This window comes from Heterodontus francisci, chromosome 31 (assembly GCF_036365525.1).
Source record: "Heterodontus francisci isolate sHetFra1 chromosome 31, sHetFra1.hap1, whole genome shotgun sequence".
Taxonomy (NCBI): domain Eukaryota; kingdom Metazoa; phylum Chordata; class Chondrichthyes; order Heterodontiformes; family Heterodontidae; genus Heterodontus; species Heterodontus francisci.
The window spans coordinates 54,834,510-54,860,048 of NC_090401.1; the positions used below are offsets into that span (position 1 = coordinate 54,834,510).

General features: G+C 42.2%; 1 protein-coding gene across 1 annotated transcript; it reads right to left on the reverse strand.

Annotated features, from left to right (window-relative positions):
• Window positions 1–23,493: 23,493 nt before the first annotated feature.
• On the reverse strand, window positions 23,494–24,627 carry htr1d (5-hydroxytryptamine (serotonin) receptor 1D, G protein-coupled). Its single transcript, XM_068011003.1, has one exon. The coding sequence runs from the start codon at window positions 24,625–24,627 to the stop codon at window positions 23,494–23,496; it is 1,134 nt and encodes a 377-aa protein (XP_067867104.1).
• Window positions 24,628–25,539: the final 912 nt, after the last annotated feature.

The following is a 25,539-nucleotide window of genomic DNA, read 5'->3' on the forward strand; positions in this document are numbered from 1 at the left end:
CTTCTAGTGCGGCCCGCTTGGCATCTCATGCTGGGAGGGGCGATTATGTGGGCGTCACTGTGTGCACTGGAAGCCTCCCAACTGGTGCTGTCATGACTCTGCTCTACCCTACTGGCTGATTTGACACTTCATTCACGAACTTCAACATATTTACTTGTCATTCACCAAAGAACACGTGTTCAACTGCAAGATGGGACTGGTGGTAGCATTATTTAAAGGGCCAGGCACCCAGCTTGCACGTAAAGTAATTTAATAACTTCTGCTATTGCAGTCTCTGATAGTACTGTGGAGCGTTTTTGGAGGTGTTGTGGTGAACTGATGGATTTGGAAGGCAGTGTTATTGCATATTCACAGGGAGTGCACATTCTGCGCAATGCCCTGTTGCCCAGTTGGAGCTGGACTCCTGCATGCACCTTGACAGTGATAGGAAGCTGTCTGGTAGGCCAGCCAATGCATTCAGCATCTCAGTGTGCAGGCCCATCATCATCCTCCTACTGAGGTCATCATCTGAGTCCCATTTGCAGAACTCGTGTGCCACCTTGCCTCCAGTGAACTGGCACATGAACTACCCTTTCCCCTGGCTTGGTTGCAACCCACTTGAGCCCATTGACTCACATGTACATATCCCAACTCTATACTAGTCTCTATGGTATGTGCAATGCCAGTATTTGAGCTGGTGGCTCCAAGTGTCTGATCAAGTGACAGGGCCTCTTCATCAGTGCTGTGGTGTTTCTCTCTCTCTTTCTCCTTAGGCTGCTGTGTCTGGGCAGGCGGCAGTTCTTGGGTGTCTGAAAGAAGAAAATCAGAAAGGAGAAGGTTGGGCTGAGGGAAGGAGAGTGCGTTGGAAAGCAACAGGTCCATGGACATACCATCAGCAGCTTATTCATCATATCAGATAGCAGGATGAAGGTGAGCTGGGAGTTGGAAAGGGGCATAAGGCACTTCGCCATCCTCAATGTTCCCAGCAACACCATATGCCATGGGCTCAATCACAGTCGGCCCCATGATGTGAAGAACCATTTCTGTAGGGCTCAGGAGATGCACGCAACCTTGTCCCCCACTGGTTTTGCTATGCTTCCTTCTATTGTGTGCCACCTTGTCCTGCAAAAGAGAGGACAGAATGTCAGTGATTGTGTTGCACTATGTTTGGGTGATGTGCCTGCCATAGTTGAACAGCTGGAGGTATGTGGAAGCTGCAGGAGCTGGATGCAAGGCTGGCGTTGTTGGAATGTGTGTGAGGGCGAGGTGGAGTATCTGGATGTTAGGCCTGAGTCCCAAGTGCCAAAGTGTATTGATGGGTGAGTGATGGGGGTGTGGTGCATTGAGCATGTGAGAGGTTGGTGGTGTGATGGGTAGGAGATGGCATGCGGAAATGCTTCACTAACCTTGACCACCCGCATGACATTATTTCACTTCTTGTGGCACTGCTGCCAGGTCCTCCTTCTGAGTTTATCCTTCTGAGGAGTCCTTGAGTGCCCTCTGGAACCCCCCCCCCCCACTCCGCCATGGAAACATGTCATCTCTCCTCCTGTCCACCACCATCACTTAGGCCTCCAGCGCTCCATGCATCAACCTAGGAGCTCTCTCTCTTCCCTAGTGCTCCATTTGTGGAGCATCTACGTTCAACCAATGTCAGTCCAGTCAGCCAGCAGCAGCTCTCTACCAGCGAGTGCAGCACCTCTTTAAGAGGGAGGACAGATTTTCTTTAATAGGAGCAGGCTGGCTGCACCATGTTCTCTCTATGAATGCTGCTGGGACCCCTGCTGAGTGCCCAGGCAGCCAGCAGCATGGACCCTGCTCAGACCAACACAACAATCAGGTAAATGAGGAGGCTGCACCAAAGCTCATGATTTGCAATCTGCGCCAAAAAACAGGCAGGCTAATATTTAGCCCATGAACTTTCACAGTTTTAAAGTACAGGCTATTCAAAGAACAGAGAAGTGGCTTCCCAAAGACTCTAGATGATCAGCATAAATGCTGTCATAAACAAACCGAATTGGACATTTTTAATGTTGTGGGTTGTGCCTTTACTTTCAAGTGACTGACACTGGAGTTATTTTGAAGACACTTGAATAATGTTAAAATGCTTATGCAGTCATATGCATTTTTATTAACAAGCAAGAACATTTTTTCTCCTTCGTGGCAAAGAATCACAGTGCCACAAACAGAACAGCAGCTCCAACAACTTATATTTAATACGTCATGTGTCAGCACTGACAAAGAAATTATAGCTGGCTCTGCAAACACCTAGTAGCAGTCAATGTTGCTGATGAGTCCTGTAGAGATTGGCTGGGTACTGACATTCATCTATCTGTTAGGTGGTATGGTTCCTTGTAAGTGATTTTACAGCTAACTGCTAATAGACTTGCCCATTCAAAATCAAACTTAGTGCACTCTTAGCTTCTTTTTTTATTCATTCATGGAATCTGGGTGTCCGTGGCAAGGCCAGCATTTATTGCTTATCCCTAGTTGCCCGAGATGAGGTTGAGCTTCTTGACTGTTGATGGAGCTGCACCCCTCCAGGCAAGCGGAGTGTATTCCACCACACTCCTGACTTGTGCTTTGTAGATGGTGAGCAGGCTTTGAGAAGTCAGGAGGTGAGTTACTCGCCACAGAATTCCCAGCCTCTGACCTGGTCTTGTAGCTACAGTTTTTATATGGCTGGTCCAATTAAGTTTCTGGTCAATGGTGACCCTCAGGATGTTGGTGGGGGATTCAGTGATGGTAATGCCATTGAATGTCAAAGGGAGATGGTTAGATTATAAATTGTTGGAAATAGTCACTGCCTCGCACTTGTGTGACACGAATGTCACCTGCCACTTTTCAGCCCAAGCCTGAATGTTGTCCGGGTCTTGCTGCATGCGGGCATGGACTGCTTCAGTACCTTAGGAGTTGTGATTGGAACTGAACACTGTGCAGTCATCTGCACATCTACGTGCTATGAAGTGATTTCAGGATCCTTGACCTCCTCTTCAAATGTGTCCACCACCTTGTCCTGTCCACCTCAATTACCTCCTTTATCCATTGTTCTCACTTAAACTCTTTGCTCCTCTGACATTGCTCTACCCTGAAATCACTACCCACTTCTCTCCACCAGTGGTAGACACACTTTCAACCACAATACTCCCGTGATCCACCACCTTCCCTTCTCCCTTCCTGCTTTTTAAAGGCTAATGAAAATCTTTCTATTCAACTGCTCCTTTGACTGTGCCTCCTAACACCAATCTGCCTGTTCTTTTCCTCCTGCTTGATGTCTATTCCTGTTTGTCGAACACTCAGAAACACCTTTCCCAGTTGTTACTTAGTGGAAGATATGAACCAATAAATCAGCCAAATGAACTTTGTAGTTTAATTGTTCACTGTCGGCATGTTGGCACATTTGGTTATCCAACCTACTCTAGGACAGGGAAGTAGGACATCAGTCTCTGCCTGTGATTTTCTGACCCAATCAGTTCTCAACAGGTACAGATACCAAATGAAGAAAAGGTACTTCCACACAGGGTGATAGTAAAGTCATGAACTGGAGGATGTGTCGAGCAATTCATCCTCGGCCCATCCATTTATAGAGTAATTGGCAGATATGGGCCTGTAACGAGTTTTATTGGTCAGGAAATGTTGTGAGTGTCGGGACCTAAAAGGGTAACAAGAAGAAAAAGGAGGAATAAAAAAGGACTCACAATGTTGACATTTTGGCTGCTGTAACTTCCCTAATCTTGTGACTTATAAAGTCATTAAATCATCTGAATTGTGCCACAGCTGTAAAAAAATTTCTAAGTCAACTTTTATTCCTGTTATAAGTACTTCAATTTTTTGGGTAAATTTTGAAGATTTGTGTTTAAAAACTGAAAAGATTCCATAGATGCTGCAACTTAGTATGTTTTTTCAAGGGAGGTCACCAGAAGGATTTTGGACTGAGCTTGAAAACAACAATTACTGGAAGGCACCCGTCTGTAGATAATTACCTAGCAGGGGCTGTTTTAGACTTGGGGAAGATGGTTACGGAGAAGTGACAGGTCAAGATTGAGAGATGTGGAGGCTTGACTTCTGGAATGTTTTTGGTTTCACTTTGAATTGTTACAAAAGGCAGTTGGGGATGAACAGTGGCCAAGAAGAACAAACCACCCCAACTCAGTCTGTTCCAGCAGTTTGAAAAAACCTGCCAGTTTTCCATTTTTTGAGAAGCTGAGAAGCAAGTGTAAGAAGCAGACTGAAACTGTTGCCACATTTTTCCTGTAAGGCCTGTGCTGGAAACTCTGTTACTGCATTTCCTGGAAACCTACCCAGACTGATCTTCAACATCACCTGAACAGAACTGTTCTAGGAAGATTCCAGTGACAGCCATCTATACAAATTTGGGACTCCAAACCAAAACAAAGGACATCTTTCCATATCTTCACCTTCTTCTTCAAGAATTAGCAAGTATTTAACCCAAATGGTTTTTGTCTTTTGTTTTGTAAAAGAGCTCGAAATCGCAAATCCTTTTATTTTTCTGGTTAACCGGTATATGTGTGTGTGACTGTGAGGGACTAAGGTAAAAAGGGAACTATAATATTTCAATCTGTATGTTTATGCTTTACTTCATTACTAGTTAATACTTGTTTTATAATAAACTGATAATTTTGTTGCTTATTAAAGAAACCTGATTGGTTTGTTTTATTCGGGGATAAAAATAGAGTCTATGATTGTATCAGTAAATGGGAAAAAATTTAAATATATGTTGTGACCCGTGGAGAAGTGGAACTAAAATAAACAGTGCACTCCTCCCTCCTCGGTCGTAACATCTACAAACATCTATAATTGTTTATCTGAGTCAAGATGACAAGTGTTGGCCAGAGCATAAAATCAATGTGTGATTTTGAGCTAAAATATAAAGGTGTTGCATTTTTCTATTCTTTGTCTTTTGTTTTGCAAAGATCAAGAAGAGAGAAAAACATGATAGATCTCTGTAAGAAGCCACATTTGGCCCATTCCTTTTCCTGTTCATGATGATCACGGTTAGATTACTCTTTACTAAGTGTGGTTAAAAAGCCCTTGGATATAATGGAAGCAAAGCCAGAAATCCCATCAGAATAAGAGCAAAACATTGAATGAATTAGAAAGCCTACAATATTGAATGACAGCAAAATCAATTAAGGCCACTTTGATACAAAAGCAAAATACTGCAGATGCTGGCAATCTGAAATAAAAATGGAAAATACTGGAAATACTCAGCAGATCTGGCAGCATCTGTGGAGAGAGAAACAGTTAATGTTTCAAGTCTGCGACTTTTCATCAGAACAGCAAAAGGTTTTGAACAAGTGAAAGGGGGGATGGAAGAAGAAGGAAAAAGGGAAGGACTGTGATAGAGTGAAGTACAGGTGAGATTAAATGATGAAAGGGTTCATGGTGCAAGGACAAAGGGAGTGGTTAAGGGACAAGTAAAGAAACAAAAGATGTGTCTGGCTGAGGTGTGAATGGTAGGACTCTGAATAGCTGCCGTCCGAATAGAATGTAAAAGAAATAAGAGAGAAACAAGAGAAAAAAACAAAAGAAAATGGGGCAGAGGTTATGAGCTAAAATTGTTGAACTCAATGCTAAGCCCAGAAGGCTGAAAACAGTCCAGTTGAAGGATGAGGGGCTGTTCCTTGGACTTGCATTGAGCTTCATTGAAACACTGCAGCAGACCAAGGACATAAAGGTCAGAGTGTGGGAGCAAGGTGGAGAATTAAAATGACAGGCAACTGGAAGTTCGGGGTCATGCTGCAGACTAAATGGAGGTGCTCCACAAAGTGGTCACCCAGTCTGCTTTTAGTCTCCCCAATGTAGAGGAGACCTCATTGTTAGCAGCGAATACAATATGCTAAATTGAAAGAAGTACAAGCTAATCGCTGTTTCATCTGGAACGAGTGTCTGGGGTCTTGGCTGGTGAGAAGGGAGGAGGTAAAAGGGCAGGTGTTACATCTTCTGCGCTTGCATAGAAAGGTGCCGTAGGAAAGGGAGGGGTTGTTGGGGGTGAATGAGGAGTAGAGCAGGGTGTCATGGAGGGAGCAGTCCCTTCAGAATGCTGAAAAGCGAGTGGGGGGGGGGGGGGGGGGGAAATGTGTTTGGTAGTGGCATCACGTTGTACATGGGAGAAATGGCGGAGAATGATCCGTTGAATGCGGAGGTTGGTGGAGTGGAAGGTGAGGACAAGGGGAACCCTATCGTGGTTCTGGGAGGGAGGGGGAGGGGTGAGAACAGAATTGACGTGGTCGAGGGCCCTGTCAACTATAGTGGGGGGAAATTCTTGGTTGAGGAAAAAGGAAGACATATTGTAAGCGCTAATATAGAACGTTGCATTGTCTGAACATATGCAATGGAGACAGAGAAACTAGGATAATGGGATAGATTCCTTACAGGAAGCAGCGTGTGAGGAAGTGTAATCAAGGTAGTTGTGGGAGTCAGTGGGTTTGTAATGAATGTTTGTTGATAGCCTAGTCACAGAAATGGAGACAGAGAAGTCAAGGGAGGTATTGGAAGAACCGAAGATGGACCATGTGGGAGGTGAGGGAAGGGTGGAAATTGGAAGTGAGGTCAATGAAATTTTCCAGTTTAGGGTGAGAGCAGGAAGCAGCACTGATACAGTCATCCATGTACTGGAAGAAGAGGTGAGGGAGGGGGTCTGAATAGGACTGGAACAAAGAATGTTCAACATATCCCTCAAAAAGACAGGCATAACTAGGACCCATGCAGGTACCCATAGCAACACCTTTTATTTGGAGGCAGTGAATGAAGTTAAAGGAGAAGTTGTTCAATGTGAGAACAAGTTCAGACAGGCAGAGAAGGGCGGCGCTGGGAGGGGACTGGTTGGGCCTCCATTCAAGGAAGATGCAGCAAGCCCTCAGACCATCCTGTTGGAGGTGTAGAGGGATTGGACATCCATGGTGAACAGGGGACAATTTTAGGCCAGGAACAAAACTGTTAAAGTGACGGAGGGCATCGGAAGAGTCATGGATGTAGGTGGGAAGACATTGGACAAGGGGAGAAAAAATTGAGTGGAGATAGGAAGAAATCAGATCAATGGGACAGCAACAGGCTGAAATGATAGGTTTACCAGGACAGTCCTGTTTGTGGATTTTGGGAAGGAGATAGAAGTTGGCTGTTTGGGGTTTGGGGACTATGAAGTTAGAGGCCGTAGAGAGAAGATCTCCAGAGGAGATGAGGTCAGTGTCAGTCCTGGATACAATGGCTTGATGTTCGGTGGTGGGGTCATGGTCCAGTGGGAGTAGGAGGAAGTGTCAGAGAGTTGGCCTTCAGCCTTTGCTAGGTGGAGGTCAGTACACCAGTTAACAATAGCACCACCCTTGACAGCAGGTTTGCTGACCGTGTGAGTGTTGGGCCTGAGAGAATGGAGTGCTGCAAGTTCAGAGGGAGAAAGGTTAGGGGAAATGAGGGGAGCAGAGAAACTGAGACTGCTGATGCCACACTGGCAGTTCTCAATGAAAAGATCTATAGAGGGTAAGATGCTAGAGGGAGTGGTCCAGGTGGAGGTCAAATACTGGAGATGTGTAAAAGGGTCTCCTGAGCAGGGTGGGGGTGAATACACGTGACCAAAGGAGTGGGCATGGAGGCGAATGCGACAGAAGAAGAGCTCAGCGTCATGCTGAGCTCAAAATCCATTGAGGTGGGAGCATAAGGAGATGGAGTAAGAACTTTGCTAACGACAGATCGTTTAGGGTCAGACAGGGGAAGGTCAGAGTGTATTGTAAATACACAGCATGGAGTAGGATTAGAAGAAAGAATGGGATCAGAAGAAGTGAAGGGGAAGAAGGATCCAGAGGGATGTTTTGATGCTTTTTTGAACAGGAAGCTGTAGACATCGATAAAATAGTAATAAGACAAACTATCATTGAGGACATTCAAAGTACAAAATGATTCTGAGGAATGGAGGCAACATATTGTGAATAGAATAATGTGCTTTTTGTGTAATAAACAGATGATTTGCTTTCTGGTTTTCAATATGCAGCATGTCCTGAGGAGATTTATGACCTGTTTATATGTCTGTAGTTGGATTGAAAGGAATAGAGCTGTTGTTTCCATACAATCCTATATACTGAGCAGTCAGTAAGTATTGATTTGATTCCGATCAAGGCTTCACCATCATCTTTTCAGACTGGTTTAATGAAGAGCCACAATAACAATACGCCTTTCAGAAATCTTTTGCCAGCCAATCTATCTTTAGATAATTTTATTTTGTTGCGAGTTAACTTAGTGTAGATGCATTACATAATGTTAGTACAATAGAGATGGTTGGTGCTAGGTTTCAGTGCTTCAACCATTTTAGAGAAAAATAGAACCTTTACTTATATGGACTTGGGGGCACAGGGCACGATTTCAAAATTTGCAAATGACATTGAACTTGGAAATGTAGTAAACAGTGAGGAGGATAGTAATAGACTTCAAGAAGATATAGACAGGCTGGTGGAGTGGGGGGACACATGACAGAAGAAATTCAATGCAAAACATTGTGAGGTGATACATTTTGGAAAGAAAAGTGAGGAGAAACAATACGAGATAAGTGGTACAATTTTACAGGAGGTGTAAGAGCAGAGGGATCTGGGGGGTGTTTGTGCAGAAATCTTTGAGGGTGACAGGACAGACTAACAAAGCAGTTAATAAAGCATATGGGATCCCTTGCTTTATAAAGAGAGGCAGAGAGTACAAAAGTCGGAAAGTTAAGCTAAACCCGTATAAAACACTAGTGTAGCCCCAGTTGGAGTATTGTGTCTAATTCTGGGCTTTGGAGAGGGTACACAAGATATTTAGTAGAATGGTTTCCAGGATGGGGGATTACAGTTCCGTGAATAGACTGGAGAAGCTCTCCTTTGAGTGGAGAAGGTTAAGAGGAGATTTGATGAAGGTGTTTAAAACCATGAACAATTTTGATAGAGTAAATCAAGAGAAATGGGTTCCAATGGCTGAAGGGTGGATAACCAAAGGGCTCAGATGTAATGTGACTAGCAAAAGAATCAGAGGCGACAAAAGGCAAAATTATTTTACACTATGAGTGGCCAGGATTTGGAATGCACTGTCTGGCAGTGGGGTGGAAACAGATTTAATAGTAGCTTTCAAAAGGAATTGGATATATAGTTGAAGGAGAAAAAAATTGCAGCAATATGAGAAAAGAGCAGGGGAGTGGGACTAACTAATTTTGGAATGTCCTGAGGTCGTGAAAGGCATTATATAAATGCAAGTTCTTTCTACATCCATGCAGATCCACCAGATTATTCAAAAAATGGTTGGATAGATTGCGAGTTCTATTTATGTCCTGTTTGTCGGCTCTTTTAAGCTAACTCTAAAATATAATGGAATTGTCGGTAGGTTTTTATAAAAAACATATAAACTGTTTGCAGAGCTACAGGGAAAGGGCAGGGGAGTGGAACTAGCTAAATTGTTCTTGGGGAGAGCCAGCACGGACTTAATGGGCTGAATGGACTCCTTCTGTGCTGTAACCAATCTGTTAAATCCAAAAACTCCGATTGCATGATCGTTCATCGAATAAATCATAGTCGATTTTTATGGAGCAGAATATTTATGGCAGACTTGTGACTAAATCTTACTCTAACACATTCGAGATGTATTAAACTCTACTCCATTAGAACAGATAAGATAGGAGAAGACCCTGTGCCCAACAAGCCTGTGATTTACAACTTACCCTGTCATGAACTCTGCTTCACTCATATAACCCCTTAAGAAAAAGTTCTGTCCCAATCCTCAAACATAATCAAACAAAATGTACCAATCCATTATTCACGTATTCAATGAAAATATAGTCAGGTTGTGATTCAGTAGGTCCTGTGACTGACCTTGCAATCTCTTTATTCATGAAGCAAAGAAGATTAAATATTGTCATTTTCAATTCTTCTGGACTATGTATGGGGAATGCTGTAATAGTGCGGTACACCTGGGAATTGCTAATCATGCTTGAAAATCAGTTATGCTTTTTGTCACCTGGGACCTCTTGGTTTATATTTTCTGTGTATCTCAGCTGATTTAATGAAAAGTTTCCTAAGCTGTGGAATTCCGTCCCGAAACCTCTCCGCCTCTCTCTCTCTCCTTTAAGATGCTGCCTAAAACCTATCTCTTTGACCAAGCTTTTGGTCACCTGCCCTAATACTTCCTTCTGTCAGTTGGTGTCAAATTGTGTCTGGTAACGCTCCTGTGAAGCACCTATGTTAAAGGTGCTATATAAATGCAAGTTGTTGTAGCTGTTTGAATTATTTTCTATACCACAGAAATGCTGACCATTTTCTCTATTTATTTTTCTCTCCAATTCTTATTTTTCTCCTCGATACATTGACTCCTTGCTGCAAGAGGGCAAGGTCTCATCCCATACCTCATCCAAGGTGCCAGTGTTCATCCATGGCCCATGACAATAAGTATCAGCATGCTATTCCACCATGGGGGGAGGGGAGGGCAACACAGCACAGCCTGATCCTACTACTGATGTCTATACTGTCAGCATGGTGTCATTGAATGACAGAGAGCATGAGGCACTCTGGACAATTTTCTCCTCTTTAAGCAAGGGGCACTGAGACTATTTGTACCACCTAGATTGCAGCTTGGCTGTAATCAGCTAACCCAGCCTAGAACAGGGGTTGAACCTGGAACCTTTCTGGTTTGCATGGCTCAGCTGCTGACTGGAAAAATCTTACTGATCCATCTGGGGAGCTGCTAACTTTGTAAAACTGATGTCGGCAAAATTCAACTTTAGGGACAGTGAGGGGTGGTGGGGAGGTGGAAATGGGTGGTAGGGGATTAGCTGACTGTAATACAAACCTGCCCAAGCCGGCCGGGCAGGTTGTATATCGGGCGGATGATGTGGTCCCGCCTGCTTTGCATCGCCGCTAAAATGGAACTTTACCCCCATTATTTGGTCTTCATTTTGTCCGTAAAAGTTCCATTCTGTGAATAGTAAAATGAATCCCAACATCAGTTTCTTCCTGTACACCCATACTCAATTTACCAAGAGTTGCAAGAGTTGCTGAAAGTACGAATGTGCTCGAAGCCTAATGTCCCTTGTGTTTGATGGCACTTTGCACTACGCTAAGACTTAGAAACAGATACACTTCATTCCTTCAGTTGGTTCAGAAACAAGCACTTTTGCTCATGACTTTTGAGAGAGGTCCTTTATAATTCCGTCATTGGACTCAATACGATTCATTGATAAGTACAGTGCTAAGATTTATAGCTGTTTTATTTAGATCAACAAACCAACATCAGTCAACTGAAAACAATCTGTACATCTGTGGAGAGAGGAAATAAATCAATATTACAGATGTTGCTCTTCATCAGAACTAGAAAATATTACGGATCACCTGCAGTATTTTCTGGTCCCGAAAAAGGGCAATGTCTGAAATATTGACTTCATAGAATCATACAACACAGAAGGAGGCCATTCGGCCCATTGTGCCTATGCCAGCTCTTTGAAAGAGCTATTTAATTAGTCCAACTCCTCTGCTCTTTCACAATAGCCCTGCAACTTTTTATCCTTCAAGTATTCATCCAATTCCTTTTTGAAAGTTACCACTGATCCTGTTTCCACTGCCCTTTCATTCCAGGTCATAACAACTTGCTGTGTTAAAAAAAAGCCTTCTCATCTTGCCTCTGGTTCACTTGCCAATTATCTTAAGTCTACGTCCTCTGGTTACCAACCCTTCTGCCAGTGGAAACCGTTTCTCCATATTTATTCATGATTTTGACTTGTTTTTCGTCTCCAGAAAGTTGTCCCTGACTTGCTGAAGGTTTGCATCATTTTCTGTTTCTAGTTCAGATTTTCAGCACCTACACAGTATGTTGTTTTTTGCAACATCAATCAGCCAGCAGACTGTACAGGGATCGCTGAAGGGTTGTGTAATTCATTGCCATTTCCCTGTTATGCAGCAAATGTATACAAACAAAAAGATGGACTGCCATACATTAGGATGTTTTACACTGAAGTCTGCAAAATAGATAATAGAGTATTCATTGACTAACATTTATTTAAAAGTGCAAATATATTTAAAAGCTATTCCCTCATTAAATTGGTTAAAAACATATATCTATTTAGATCTTACAGACTAAAAACTACATGTAGATATCTACTGTTGCTTAGAAAATTCTGGCAATAACTGAAGACAGATGAAGCAGTTTGTTTTTATTCTACTATCTGTCAAATTTTATTGAACTCTACTGTAATTGAAATGCAAGCTATTTGACAATAGATAGCCTACCATTCATTTTGAGATGCTTGTCAGAAAAATACGCACATATAAAAGGGAATGAAGAAAGATTTGCATTTATTTAGTGCCTTTCATGACATCAGGATGTTCCGACACACTTTATGGTCAATGAAGAGCTCTTTCCTACAGCCCCATCCCATTTGTTCCAGTTAGCTCCCACTTTCGCATTACGGGCTCCCAATACCAGGAGCATGTCTTGCCTAGGAGCTGCTTGTCTTCAGGTTTGGAGGTCTTTATAGAAGTCACCCATCAGTTCATCAGACGCTGCCTTTGCCAGTACATATACCTCCAAGACTGTAACTGCTACAACTTTAGTTCTGGATCTAGCAGTTAACATACGCGGGAATTTGGGATTGAAAGACCAATGCTTGACTTGCAGTTGGTTTTAATACTTGCTCATAGTGAAAATCTCCTTTACCATTTAATCTTTTCTCACATAAACCTACTTTTACCCATTGGTATCTCTTTAGCTCATGAATATCAGGTCCCCAGTTTGATGGAGAGTTCAAACATTCCATATTCCTATAGATACCTCGCATCTTCTACAGATTACAAGCACTTTGCTCTTGCCTCGGTTCCTGAATGGTGAGAGCAGCCCTTGTTTATCCAGTCAATGAGTGATCTGACGGGAATTGTCATTTTCATCCTTCATAATTCATTCACATTTTTTTTATTCGATCCTGGGATGTGGGCGTCACTGGCTAGGCCAGCATTTATTGCCCATCCCTAATTGCCCTTGAGAAGGTGGTGGAGAGCTGCCTTCCTGAACCGTTGCAGTCCATATGGGGGGTAGGTACACCCACAGTGCTGTTAGGAAGGGAGTTCCAGGATTTTGACCCATCATTTCGAGGTCTAGAATTCGGCAACTGTTGGACCATTACTCTTTGGCTACTCTCACTAGGTTTAGCACGCCAACTCAAGGTACTGGGATGTAGTGCTTGGTGCCACTAGTGAGAACCTGGGTAAGTTAGGACTGCTATAAACTACCTTTCTGGGGTGCGCTTGTCTACCACACAGAGATGGTACCTTTAAGACTCACCCCATGTTAACAGGATTAATTAAATTCAGTCTATGCTAGCCATGGGACAATCAGAACCACACAAGAACACACAAAGCAGACATTTCATAGAATCATAGGATCGTTACAGCACAGAAGGAGACCATTCATCCCATTCTGTCCATGTCGGCTCTCTGCAAGAGCGACTTACTTAGTCCCACTCACCCACCTTTTCCCCGTAGCCCTGCAAAGTTTTTCTCCTCAGACAATTATCTCTTTTGAAGGCCTTGATTGAATTTGCCTCCACCACACTCTCAGTCAGTGCATTCCAGATCATTGAATCATAGAAAAATCTTAGATTTTACAGCATGAAAGGAGGTCATCCAGTCCAACGTGTCCCCACCGGCCGACAAGTAGTCATCCAGTCTAATCCCACTTTCCAGCTTTTGCCTTATAAGTTACGGCACTTCAAATGCATATCCAAGTACTTTTTAAATGTTATGAGGGTTTCTGCCTCTACCACCCTTTCAGGCAGTGAGTTCCAGATCCCTACCACCCTCTGGATGAAAACATTTCCCCTCAAATCCTCACCAAACCTCCTACCTCTTAACTTAAATCTATGCTATCTAGTTATGGACCCCTCAACCAAAGGGATAGGGCCTTCCCATCCACTCTATCTAGACCCCTCATAACTTTTTACACTTCAGTTTGGGCTCCCCTCAGTCTCTCTGTTCCCAACAAAACGACCTTATTCTATTCAATCTTTTTACATAACTAAAATTCTCCAGTCCAGGCAACATCCTCGTAAATTTCCTCTACCCTCCCTAGTGCAATCACATCTTTCCTATTGTGTGGTAACCAGAACTGTACGCAATACTCCAGCTGTGGCCGAACTAATGTTTTATACAGTTCCAACATAATTTCCCAGCTCTTATATTCTCTGCCTCTGCTAATAAAGGCAAGTATCCCGTATGCTTTCTTGACCACCTTACCTACCTGTCCAGCCAAATTCAGGGATCTGTGGACATGCACTCCAAGGTTCCTCTGCTCCTCTACACTTCTCAGTATCCTACCATTTATTACATATTCTCATGCCTTGTTAGCCTTCCCCAAATGCATTACTTCACACTTCTCCACACTGAACTTCATTTGCCACTGTTCCACCCACCTGATTAGACCATTGATATCTTCCTGCAGTCTACAGCTTTATTCTTCATTATCAACCACATGGCCAATTTTTGTATCATCTGAAAACTTCTTAATCATACTGTCTACATTCAAGTCCAAATCATTGATATATACCAAAGAAAGCAAGGCACATAGCACTGAACCCTGCAGAACCCCACTGGAAACAGCCTTCCAGTCACAAAAACACCCATCGACCATTACTCTTTGCTTCCTGCTTCTGAGCCAATTTTGGATCCAGCTTGCTACTTTGCCTAAGATTCCATGGGCTTTTACTTTTGTGACCAGTGTGCCATGTGTGACCTTATCAAAAGCCTTGCTAAGGTCCATACAGACTACATTAAATGCACTACCCCCCTCCCATCCCCTTGCTACCTCCTCAAGAAATTCAATGATGTTAGTCAGACATGACCTTCCCTTAACAAATCCATGCTGTCTTTGATTAATCCATGTCTTTCTAAATGAAGATTTATCCTGTCCCTCAGAATTTTTTCCAATAATTTTTCCACCACTGAGATTAGGCTGACTGGCTTGTAATTTCTTAGTCTGTTCCTTTTTCCCTTTTTTAAACAATGGTACAATGTTAGCTGTCTTCCAGTCCTCTGGCACCTCACCTGTAGCCAGAGAAGATTGGAAAATGATGGTCAGAGCCTCTGCTATTTCTTCTCTTGCTTCTCTTTTCCACTTTCAAATATGTTAAACCTCTTAATATTTCCTCTCTCCCTGTGTTAATTTCATCTAATATTTCACACTCCTCCTCTCTGATTCCAAAGTCTGTATTGCGCCTCTCATTTGTGAAAACAGATACAAAATATTCATTAAGAACCATACCCACTTTCAGTCTCCACACACCAGTTGCGGTTATGGTCCCTAATAGGCCCTACTCTTCCCTTAGTTATCCCCTTGCTCTTTATGTATTTAGAAAAAAATCTTTGGGTTTTCCTTGATTTTACTTGCCAATACTTTTTCATGCCTTCTCTTTGCTTTCCTAATTTCACCCTTACCTTTTTTATACTCCTAGGTTTTCTGCAGCATTGAGCCCTCAGTATCTGTCACAAGTTTCCTTTTTTTTCTTTATCCTCTCCTTTAAACCCCTTGACATCCAGGGAGCTCTGGATTTGTTAGTCTCGCCTTTTTTGTCTAAGGGAACACACTTGCTCTGAACCCTCATTATCTCTTCCCTGAATGGCTCCCACTGATCTACCTTCAAGTAGCTGTTTCCAATCCACTTTAGCTAAATCACATCTCAGCTTAGTAAAATTAGTTTTTTCTCAATTGAGGACTTTTATTCCTGATCTATCTTTGTCCTTTTCCATAACTACCCTAAATCTAACTGAATTATGATCACTTCCACCAAAGTGCTCCCAACTGATACCCCTTGCACCTGCCCAGCTTCATTCCAAAAACTAAGTCCAGAACTGCCCCCTCTCTTGTTGGGCTTGCTACGTACTGGCTAAAAAGGCTCTCCTGAATTTATTTTAAGAATTTTGCTCCTTCTGTGCTTTTCACACTAATTCAATCCCAGTTAATACTAGGGTTGTTGAAATACCCCCACTATTACTGCCTTATTGTTTTTGAATTTCTCAGAGAGTTGCCTACATCTTTGCTCTTCGATCTCCCTTTGACTGTAGTCCATAGCACACTCCTAGCAGTGTGATTACCCCTTTTTTGTTCTTCAGTTCAACCCATATGGTCTCAACCCATATTTGATGATCCTTCCATCATAACATCTCTGCTCACAGCTATAATTGTTTCCTAAATCAATATTGTGAGATACCCACCTTTTTTAATCCCCCTTCCTACCTCATCTGAAAACCTTGTAACTAGGACTGTTGAGTTGCCATTCCTGCCCTTCTTTCAGCCATATTTCAGTAATAGCTGTAATATTATACTCCCACATGTCAATATGTGCTCTCAGCTCATCTGCCTTATTCCTTAGACTTCCTCCATTGAAGTATATATGATTTAGTACTGCCAAACTCCCTTGTGGTCCATTTTCTAGCCTTTGTTTCCTCTGTCTTCCAGACACGCCTACTAATTTTCTGCCTTCCATTTCCAACTTTTCTTCTCTCCCATCTGAATCTACTCTCAGGTGCCCATCCACATGCCAAGCTAGTTTAAACCCTCCCCAATAGCACTAGCAAAACCCCCTGTGAGGATAGTGGTCCCGGCCTAGTTTGAGGTGCAACCCATCCAGCTTGTACAGGCCCCATCTCCCTTAGAAGCAGTCCCAATGCCTCAAGAATCTAAATCATTTATTTTATTTTATACTCTTATTATTAACCTTCTAATTTTTTTCAGTATTCTTTATTTTTTTCCCAATTACTTTTTCTTCCATCTGGCCTTTGCCCCTTTACCTAAAGCAAAATGCAATAGGTTTTTAACTTTATCACTTGCCCAACCCCATCCTCAGTTCTCTACCTAACAGCTCCACACCCAGCTTCATGCTCCCTTCTACACTTACCCACTCTGCTCTCTTGGGAGATCTTTCAAAATGTCAGTAGGCACAGGCATGATGGGCCAAATGGCCTCTTTCTGTGCTGTATCATTCTATGATCTGCTATTTTTCACATAATTCACAGAGCCCGTACAGAATATCTGACATTAATTCATTCAATATAATGAGTAAATATTTTGCACTTGTACTATAAGTCAGGAGAGAGTGTTACTTATTCCATAGAGCATTATCAATTTTCCTTTCAACCAAACACACTTTAGGGAACAAATCCATTTAAATTATTGAAATTTCTAATGAGGTTCAAACTTACCTTGGTTTGTCAGGAACTCAATGCCTCTTTTTTCATATTATGGAACAATGGAATTTGACCGAATGGCTTATTGAAGAATAAACCGAAGGCTGTAATGCACTTGAAAAATTCAAACACCAGATTTTTATATAGCTGCTGATTATTTGGTTGGTGCTTTATATTGGCATTTAGCTGTCTAGTTTTTGGAGGTTCTGTGTAAATTATAAGTAGCACGTTGGAGAAGGTGTCCACTTATCTGGGTAGAGAATGGAGAAAACTCACTTTTCCTCCCTTCAGAAAGGTCACGCTGGTAAGGCTTGATGAAGTAGGGCGGGAGATGGTTTGGAGATGCTCGGTCATTGAGTCTGTTCAAGAAAGAGAGTGACAGATTTTGGACACTAAGGGAATCAAGGGACATGGGGATGATGCAGGAAGGTGGGATTGAGGTAGAAGATTAGCAATGCTCTTATTGAATGGTGCAACAGGCTCGAAGGGCCAAACGGCCTTCTCCTGCTCCTATTTTTCATGTTCTTGTGTTCTCATGTGTGGAGCATGAACATTGGTTTAACAGTAGGGCTGAAAGGCCTGCTTCTGTGCTGTACATTCCATCTGATTCTATGTAAATCAATGATTAGCAGACTAGGCACCATACATGGGTTGCTATCTTTTGACAATACAATAACTAGCCAGAGGCAGGGTACAGGATAGGATTTTGGCTCAAAGTCTGATTTTTTTTGGTTTACAATTAAATTTCTTTGCAAATTTCAATAATGAAACAGTGAAGAAAGTGGAAATAAAATTCAATTTCTGGACAGCACTCTCGAAAAGTAGGCTGTTAGAACTAAAAGCGGATGGGTTATAATGTTAATGAATTCTGAATTGCAGTTACTACTTTGTTCTCGATGAATAATGGGCTGAGGATGTTACAGATTCCTTAACCTGTTCAAGCAGGCAACAAGCATTCTTGGTAGGCTGAAGCCTGGATGGACTTGTGTAGGAGTCACAGTTAGATTACTAGGTATATTACAGCTTCTTCTACAGAAGGTCCTGTACTGGGCCTGAGATTGGATTACTGTTTTCAACATCTTTCACTGGATTTGTTATTTTATAATATATAATTTTACAGTTCTTTTTAAAAAGGGATGATTTACTTTACCACTACATGTTATGTGCACTGATTTTGGTTGCAAGGTGAAGCACTTGAATGTGGCGGAGAAGGTACTGCCGTCTTTGATGAGGCCAAACCTAGGAGATGATAGTATCACTTGAGAAGTGTTTGTCATATGATCAGATTCTTTCTTTCCCCTGCAGTTTACCAGTGACTGTCACTCTTATGCAGAGGAAAGTTCCAATGACAACAACTTTAACATTGCAGCAAACTTTCAAAGTAGAACACAGTTAAGTCCAAAGCCATGACTTTATTTAGCCAATGCTTATTCCATTAACAGAAAAAGTACTCCATACAGAATGATATCACACTTGATAAACAAGCAGTTGCTAATTCTGGCTGTAGTGCAGATTCAATTCATAGTTTATTTTCTTTGGGTCTTTAATTCTATTTTCCTTCTGTGAACTGTGATTACATTCTTGCTGTCAGATTAAAATATCTTAAAAGCTTGGACCAATTCTTCAACTTTCTCCCTTCCTCTCCTGAATGCCCTGACTCTGTCTGGGACACAATGCTGTGGGAGCCAGTAGCCATCCAGTCCTCACAAAGACTCAAGAGGGAAATCACAGGCAAAGCCAATGCTGTCCTCCCTCAGCATCCATGGCCTTGTGCAGTTTCCAGCAGAGCGTTGCTGGGTATTCATCAGCAGCAGAAACTTTTGGCTGATTATTTTTTTCCCCTTCACCGCTCAGGGGTACTAAGGCCAATCGTAGACCCCCAACTGATGTCCCAGATGAGAACAGATAACTCAATACAGACTGGGATATGTACCTGGGACTTTATATACCTCAAGACTTGAGACTTACTCAGTATGTTTTATACAATAGTCCCATTAGTTTTGCAGTGTTTAATGATGCATTATTTTATAGCACATCATTTGAAAATGAGGAGTACAATTTTTTGCTTTAACAAACTCAAAGTAATTTCTTTCTCAAAAATAAACACTTCAGTTCTCAAAGTGTGACTCTCAAATACATATGATATACAGTACTCCGTCAACCACTGGCCTAAGCTATTCCTTGGGTCCTGTCACTGTTCTGTAGCTAAAGTCAAAGTGTTCAGGACAGTAAGAGGGTAAAAGGGATAAAACAAAAACAAAGAAGTACTGAGACTTTTTTGGGGCAATTTTATCTCCACTTTTACCTCCTACTTCCCTGAACAAACTGATTCCAGTAATGGTATAATCACCCTCTGATGCCTTGTCCAACTGGTCACTCTGAGTGTTGGCAGGCTTTTAAAAAAATTATTCTTTCAAGGGATGTGGGCATTGCTGGCCAGGCCAGCATTTATTGCCCATCCCTAACTGCTCTTGACAAGGTGATGGTGAGCCGCCTTCTTGAACCGCTGCAGTCCATGTGGGGTAGGTACACCCACAGTGCTGTTAGGAAGAGAGTTCCAGGATTGTGAGCCAGTGAGAGTGAAGAAACGGCGATATAGTTCCAAGTTAGGATGGTGTGTGACTTGGAGGGGAACTTGCAGATGGTGGTATTCCCACACATCTGGTGCCCTTGTCCTTCTAGGTGGTAAGAGTTGCGGATTTGGAAGGTGCTGTTGAAGGAGGCTTGGTGAGTTGCTGCAGTGCATCTTGTAGATGGTACACACTGCTGCCACTGTGCGTCGGTGGTGGAGGGAGTGAATGTTGACAGTCGTGGATGGGGTGCTGATCTAGTGGGCTGCTTTGTATTCAACTATGGCAGTCAAAGTGGCATTAAGCACCAGCCCAATCCTGCTGTTATGCTTCATCAATACCTAGGCATCTTTCCAGGTTGACGTTCAGGAGTGGGAACCCTGGATGATTTCCCTCCCATCTGCTGACTTTTGCATACGCAAGGTCATTAATGCCTAGATGAGCACAGATTGTGATCTGTACCCATTTACTCCACATTTGCAGGGGCCAGTTGTACAATTGAATAAGACTCCCTTTAGAGTACAATATTTTTCTAAACTCTGCCAATACATTTTGAAGTAGATTTCTGAATTTTGATGTTAACCAGGCTTTGATCGATAGAAATTCTATGAGCAGTAGTTTCCTGAAGAATAGTCCAGCTTCAGTGTAATTAATATATCTTTCCAGCAGTCGGGGAAGATTCACAGTTGTTGTGCTGCTGTTTTCTATTTGAAAGCTTCCACTGCCATAAAGGACATGGACTGAGTTCACAAGGTGAATAGATCAAAACTTTGATATTTGGCAAATAGGTTCCACAATATAAGGAAATATCTTTGATAACCATGGCATCATATTTACAAGATAATCTTCCAGGCAAAATGCAACTATTATATATAATTGTTAAATAAATATCTGGTTGAGCAAGATGTGTGTGTACTGCAACCAATTTAGTGGATTAAGCAGTACAGGCTATCAAGCATATAGGCTTTAATATTTTGCTAAGGCTAATATTGCTATTGAAAAGCAGTACAGTTTTATATGAGATGACAATTCCTTTCATGAAACATGTTAGTTACAGTGGATATGTGACATGTAGCATTCCCAAAACACAACTTCATATTGCCTCTCCTCTCAGTTCTATTCTGTTTTGTACTCCACAACCCCCTGGCACCCAATTAATTCAGCATTTTCGGCAATCACAATAAACAAAAATGCAGCATGCATTTTGCAAAGCAAATACTCAAATCACTGCCTGTGGAATTGGTCTAAATGTATCTAGTCTGATGAAATGTTGTTTTACTTTTCCTGATCATCTGCTCAATTTGTGTGGAACGGTAGCCTCAAAATAGGAATGTGTGTTTGTAAGGAGGGTATCAACATGAGAGTTAATGAATATGCCATCAGGTATGCTATTCCAGATAACCTGTAATAACCTTCCTAATAAAATGTACCATTTTAATTAAACAGTGATATTCTTTACATAAAAGAATCTAAAGCTGCAGTTATATCGTCTGTATCCTGTTAATGTGAAGTAGTTTCAGGTGTGCAGCTGGTATGAAAGTGGGCTCATAAATATGTATTGTGTTCAATTTACAGCGCAGAAATAGGCCATTTGACCCAAATAGTCTATGCTGGTGTTTATGCTCCTCCCACCTTACTACTTCCATCCTCTTACATGCACCTTTGATATTACAAGCTTTTTAAAAAAAAACTTAAATTCTGCAGTCAAGTCTCAACCTACTATCGGACACATTAATGGCAGGAGGATGTAGGACCTCCTTCTTCCCAGAGACCAGTTCCCACTGCATGGGCTTTGCAAGCAGATGGAGTCCAACTCTAGTCTGATGTGAGGCTGAGTTTAGAAAGTGAGCGGGGCACTTTGTTGAATCTCCTGAGCACTTCATGAATTTAGCCATCAGGATTTGTAATGTCAATAGAGAGTGCACAATCCTGTCTGCTCTCTCCTGAAATTAAACAAAAAGGCCATCAACCTGAAACATTAACTCTGTTTCTGTCTCCACAGATGTTGCCCGACCTGTCAGTTTCCAACATTTTCTGTCATCTCTGCACGCTGACTTACAAACAAGCTCCGATTTTAACGAAGAGCAGGAATTGGACAGTCAGGGAGAGATTGAGGTTAATGCCAAACTCCCCTGACCTTAGCACCATATGGCCCAGGCAGTTTTAGCTCCCAGACTTACCTACAAGCTGCTAGTAAGCTGTTTGCCAAATGGGCAGAAAGTGGTCCCTGGTAAATGGGTAGGAGTGAAATTTTGGGGGTGTGGGGGGAATTTGGGTTGCGGGGGAGGGGGGGGGGGGTTGGGGGGAGGAGGTAATGCGAACCAGCCAGCTAATACTAAATCTAAAGTGTTGGTAACAAAGTAAGTGATGGACAGTGGTTTTCGGGAGAGTCTCATCGGAAGGAAAGGGGGGCCCCGGGGAAGAGTACACCTAAGATTTCCTGGTTCAGCTACAAGAAGCACTCCTGCTGCTCGTGGCCCTACTATACCAGTGTGGGCTTCTTCTGTTCCCAGTTCCACTTCCCCACGTTTTCACCTAGCGGGAAGATCACGACAACTTCCCCACTCAGGCCACCAGTTAAAATTGCAGCTGGGGCCTGATGTGTCCTCAATCTACATAATGAAGACAAGTGTCCTTGCCACGTGCTCAGAACAGGAGGTTACAATTCCTGATAGCGGGCAAGACACCCAGCTGATGTTAACAGCCTGCCCTGCCTTGGCAGATAGGGTTAAAATCTTTCCCATGTATGCAGAGCTCTCTCCTGGCAGACAGTGTGCAACCAGGGGTAGCCCGCAGTATAACTACAGTCTTGCTGGCTACACTTCACAGCTACAGGCATCAGTCCCGCAATTTCATATAACTGCAGCCTTAATGATGTTAATACAAAGCTATTAGTAAGTCAGTGATGTTGGTGTAGTTGTGGATTATATTTTACATAAATAAACGTCTGCTCTTGAAAACAGACAAGGGATTAATAGTGAAGGTGATCTCTGCCACTTCCAATTTCTAATGAACAAACTTCTGTTTCTGAATATATCTTATCACCAACTGAAAGGACATCGCATCAGAAAACTGCCCAGCCATCTGTGATTACAGAAATATAGCCAACATTGCAAGGATGTGAGATAATATGAAGGTCAGAATAATTTTATACATGTCGTAACTTTGAGGTGAAATCTTTATATTTTCCAAAGATATCTTTGAAAGGTGTTATGTGCTTTATCTTTCAATATCATGTCCTTCCACATTTTCAATGCAAATATCCATGCTGTTATGTTATTATATAACTTAGCCTAGTAAAGATATTTTATTATAAATACCTTATATTGCACTGTTTGACAGACAGCATATTTAATATATGCATTTAGTGACTAGTGATAAAATGAAAATTTGTATTTAAATATAATAAAATTCTAAAGGATCCTGTAGTGCAATTTTAGAATATCAGCATTATCATAATTCTAATTAACTTGTCTTATTCACATTTATGCAAAAAAGCTTAATTTAATCTTGCCACGTCAGTTTAACTGACAGATGCATCAAATATTCTGAGTGTAACATCCCCTTGTACAGACCGTGAGATAAAATCAAAGTACTAAAACGTACAATGTGCAAGAAAAATGCAGATCCAAATTAATGTCCCTAAAGAAAAGATTTCAGTAGATTGCTCTTTCCCTCTCTCTCTCTCTCTCTCTCTCATAGGTGATGATGACGGAAAAATGTACTATTACCATAGGATTGGTTTACAGTCAACACCGTTTGAAGCGCATGAGTTTCTGGAAGGCCTGTTTGAAGTCCTCGTTAAAAGCTGTATATATGACGGGATTGATGAGTGAATTTAAATAGCCAAGCCACGTGAAGAGGTCAGAAAGGACGGGATGAAACCAGCACGCCTCTTTGCAGATGCCCATTACCAAGGCCACGACAAAGAAAGGGAGCCAGCAGAAAATGAAAGCGCCGAGGATGATCCCTAAAGTTTTGGTGGCCTTCCGCTCCCTGGCTGCACAGATTCTTTTTCTCTCCAGGACGCTGTCTGAAACTTTGACTTTGACATGGTTCAGGTAGACTGGGGATTCACCGGAATGAGGGAGAGCCTCCTGGCTGTTAAAGCCGACAGAACACAGAGACGATCCGGTGGACCCACTAATTAGTTGCACAGTAGTAAAACGCTTTCCGAAGGCTGAAGGTGGTTTCTGAATCCTTGATCTAGCTGCCACGTAAATTCTGCCGTACAGTATAATTAGCAGCACACTGGGGATGTAAAAGGCTCCAAATGTGGAGTAGATAGTGTAGAAGATCTGGTCAGTGTTGACTACGCACTCCTTGAGTTCATCAAGAGCTTTTGATTGCCTCCAAAATAGCGGGGGTATAGAGATGCAGATTGAGATGACCCATACCACAGCTATCATCAGGCCTGCTCTACCAGGTGTGCGGCGCTTTGTGTACTCCAGGGCATCAGTGATGGCCCAGTATCTGTCCAGAGCAATTACACATAAGTGCAAGATAGATGCAGTACAAAATGTGATGTCAGAAGACAGCCAGATGTCACACACGATCTGCCCCAAAGTCCAGGTCTTGATGACAGTATAGACAATGCTGATGGGCATCACCATAATAGCTACCAGGAGGTCTGTGACAGCCAGAGACCCAATGAGATAGTTGGCAGGTGTGTGGAGCTTCCTTGTGAGGCAAATGGTGATGAACACAAATGAATTGGAAAGGATGGTTGCCAAGGTGATGATGCCCAGCACCATAGACAGTGAAATTCTCAGCCCTAATTGACTGTTTTCATCCCAGGTGATTAGCATCGTAGTGGAATTTTCTGAGGAATTAGTTATCATACCTTGAAGAGAAACTACGCCGGAATAGTTATCGTGGTTCATTGTCAATGAGATCTGTTGTGCAGATCCAAATAAAGGTCATTGTTTGTTTCTAGCCCAGTGTCCATGCAACACTGACACCATTTTCTCGGCACAAATTAAAGAGCGATTGTTGTAATTCCTGCTCAGACTCATCATTGATCCATCTTCACATCCAACATTTCATACCTATTTCATGAAAAAAAGAAATCCAACTTATACTGGATAAAAACTGATAATGATACAAGCCAGATAAATATCTAGGTAGTTGCATTTCTGAATGAAATCATTTGTCATACAATTCAATTTGAAGTCAAAAACAATTTGAATGTCGGAAGTGTATTAAATATTTTAAGGGGCAGCCTGTGTTTTAAAACGATTAGGGGACATTTACAATGTTTAATAAAAAATGCAATACAATTACCAATGATGAAAAAGAAAGAACTTGCAATTATTTAATGCCTTTTATGACCGTAGGATGACCCAAAGCCAATTAAATACTTGTTTCAAAGTGCAGACACTGCTGTAATGTAGGAAACATGACATTCAATATGTGCATAGCAAGCTCCCACATACAGCAATGAGATAATGACCAAGTAAGCTATTTTAGTGGTGTTGTTTGACGGATAAATATTGGCCAGGACACCAGGGATAACCAGTTCAACAGTGCAATCTAAAAGAGCACAGCATTCCCTCAGTCCTGCATTGGAGTGCCAGCCTGGATTTTGTCCTCAATTTTCAGGAGTGGTACTTGAATCCGCAACTTTCTAACCGGGAGGTGACAGTGTTCCGCACTGAGCCACAGCTGACAGAAAAAGTACAGCTCTCTACAGTTTCTTCTGAGGCATAATTTTCTCTACTGTGCTCTATTACCTCTCACATGTCACATTTTCTTTTGGACTAATAGCATCTGGTTCAAAGTTGCAGGCATTCTGT

Coding starts and splice junctions, on each gene's coding strand:
- htr1d (XM_068011003.1), bottom strand. CDS start 24,627: ATGAACCACGATAACTATTCCGGCGTAGTTTCTCTTCAAGGTATGATA.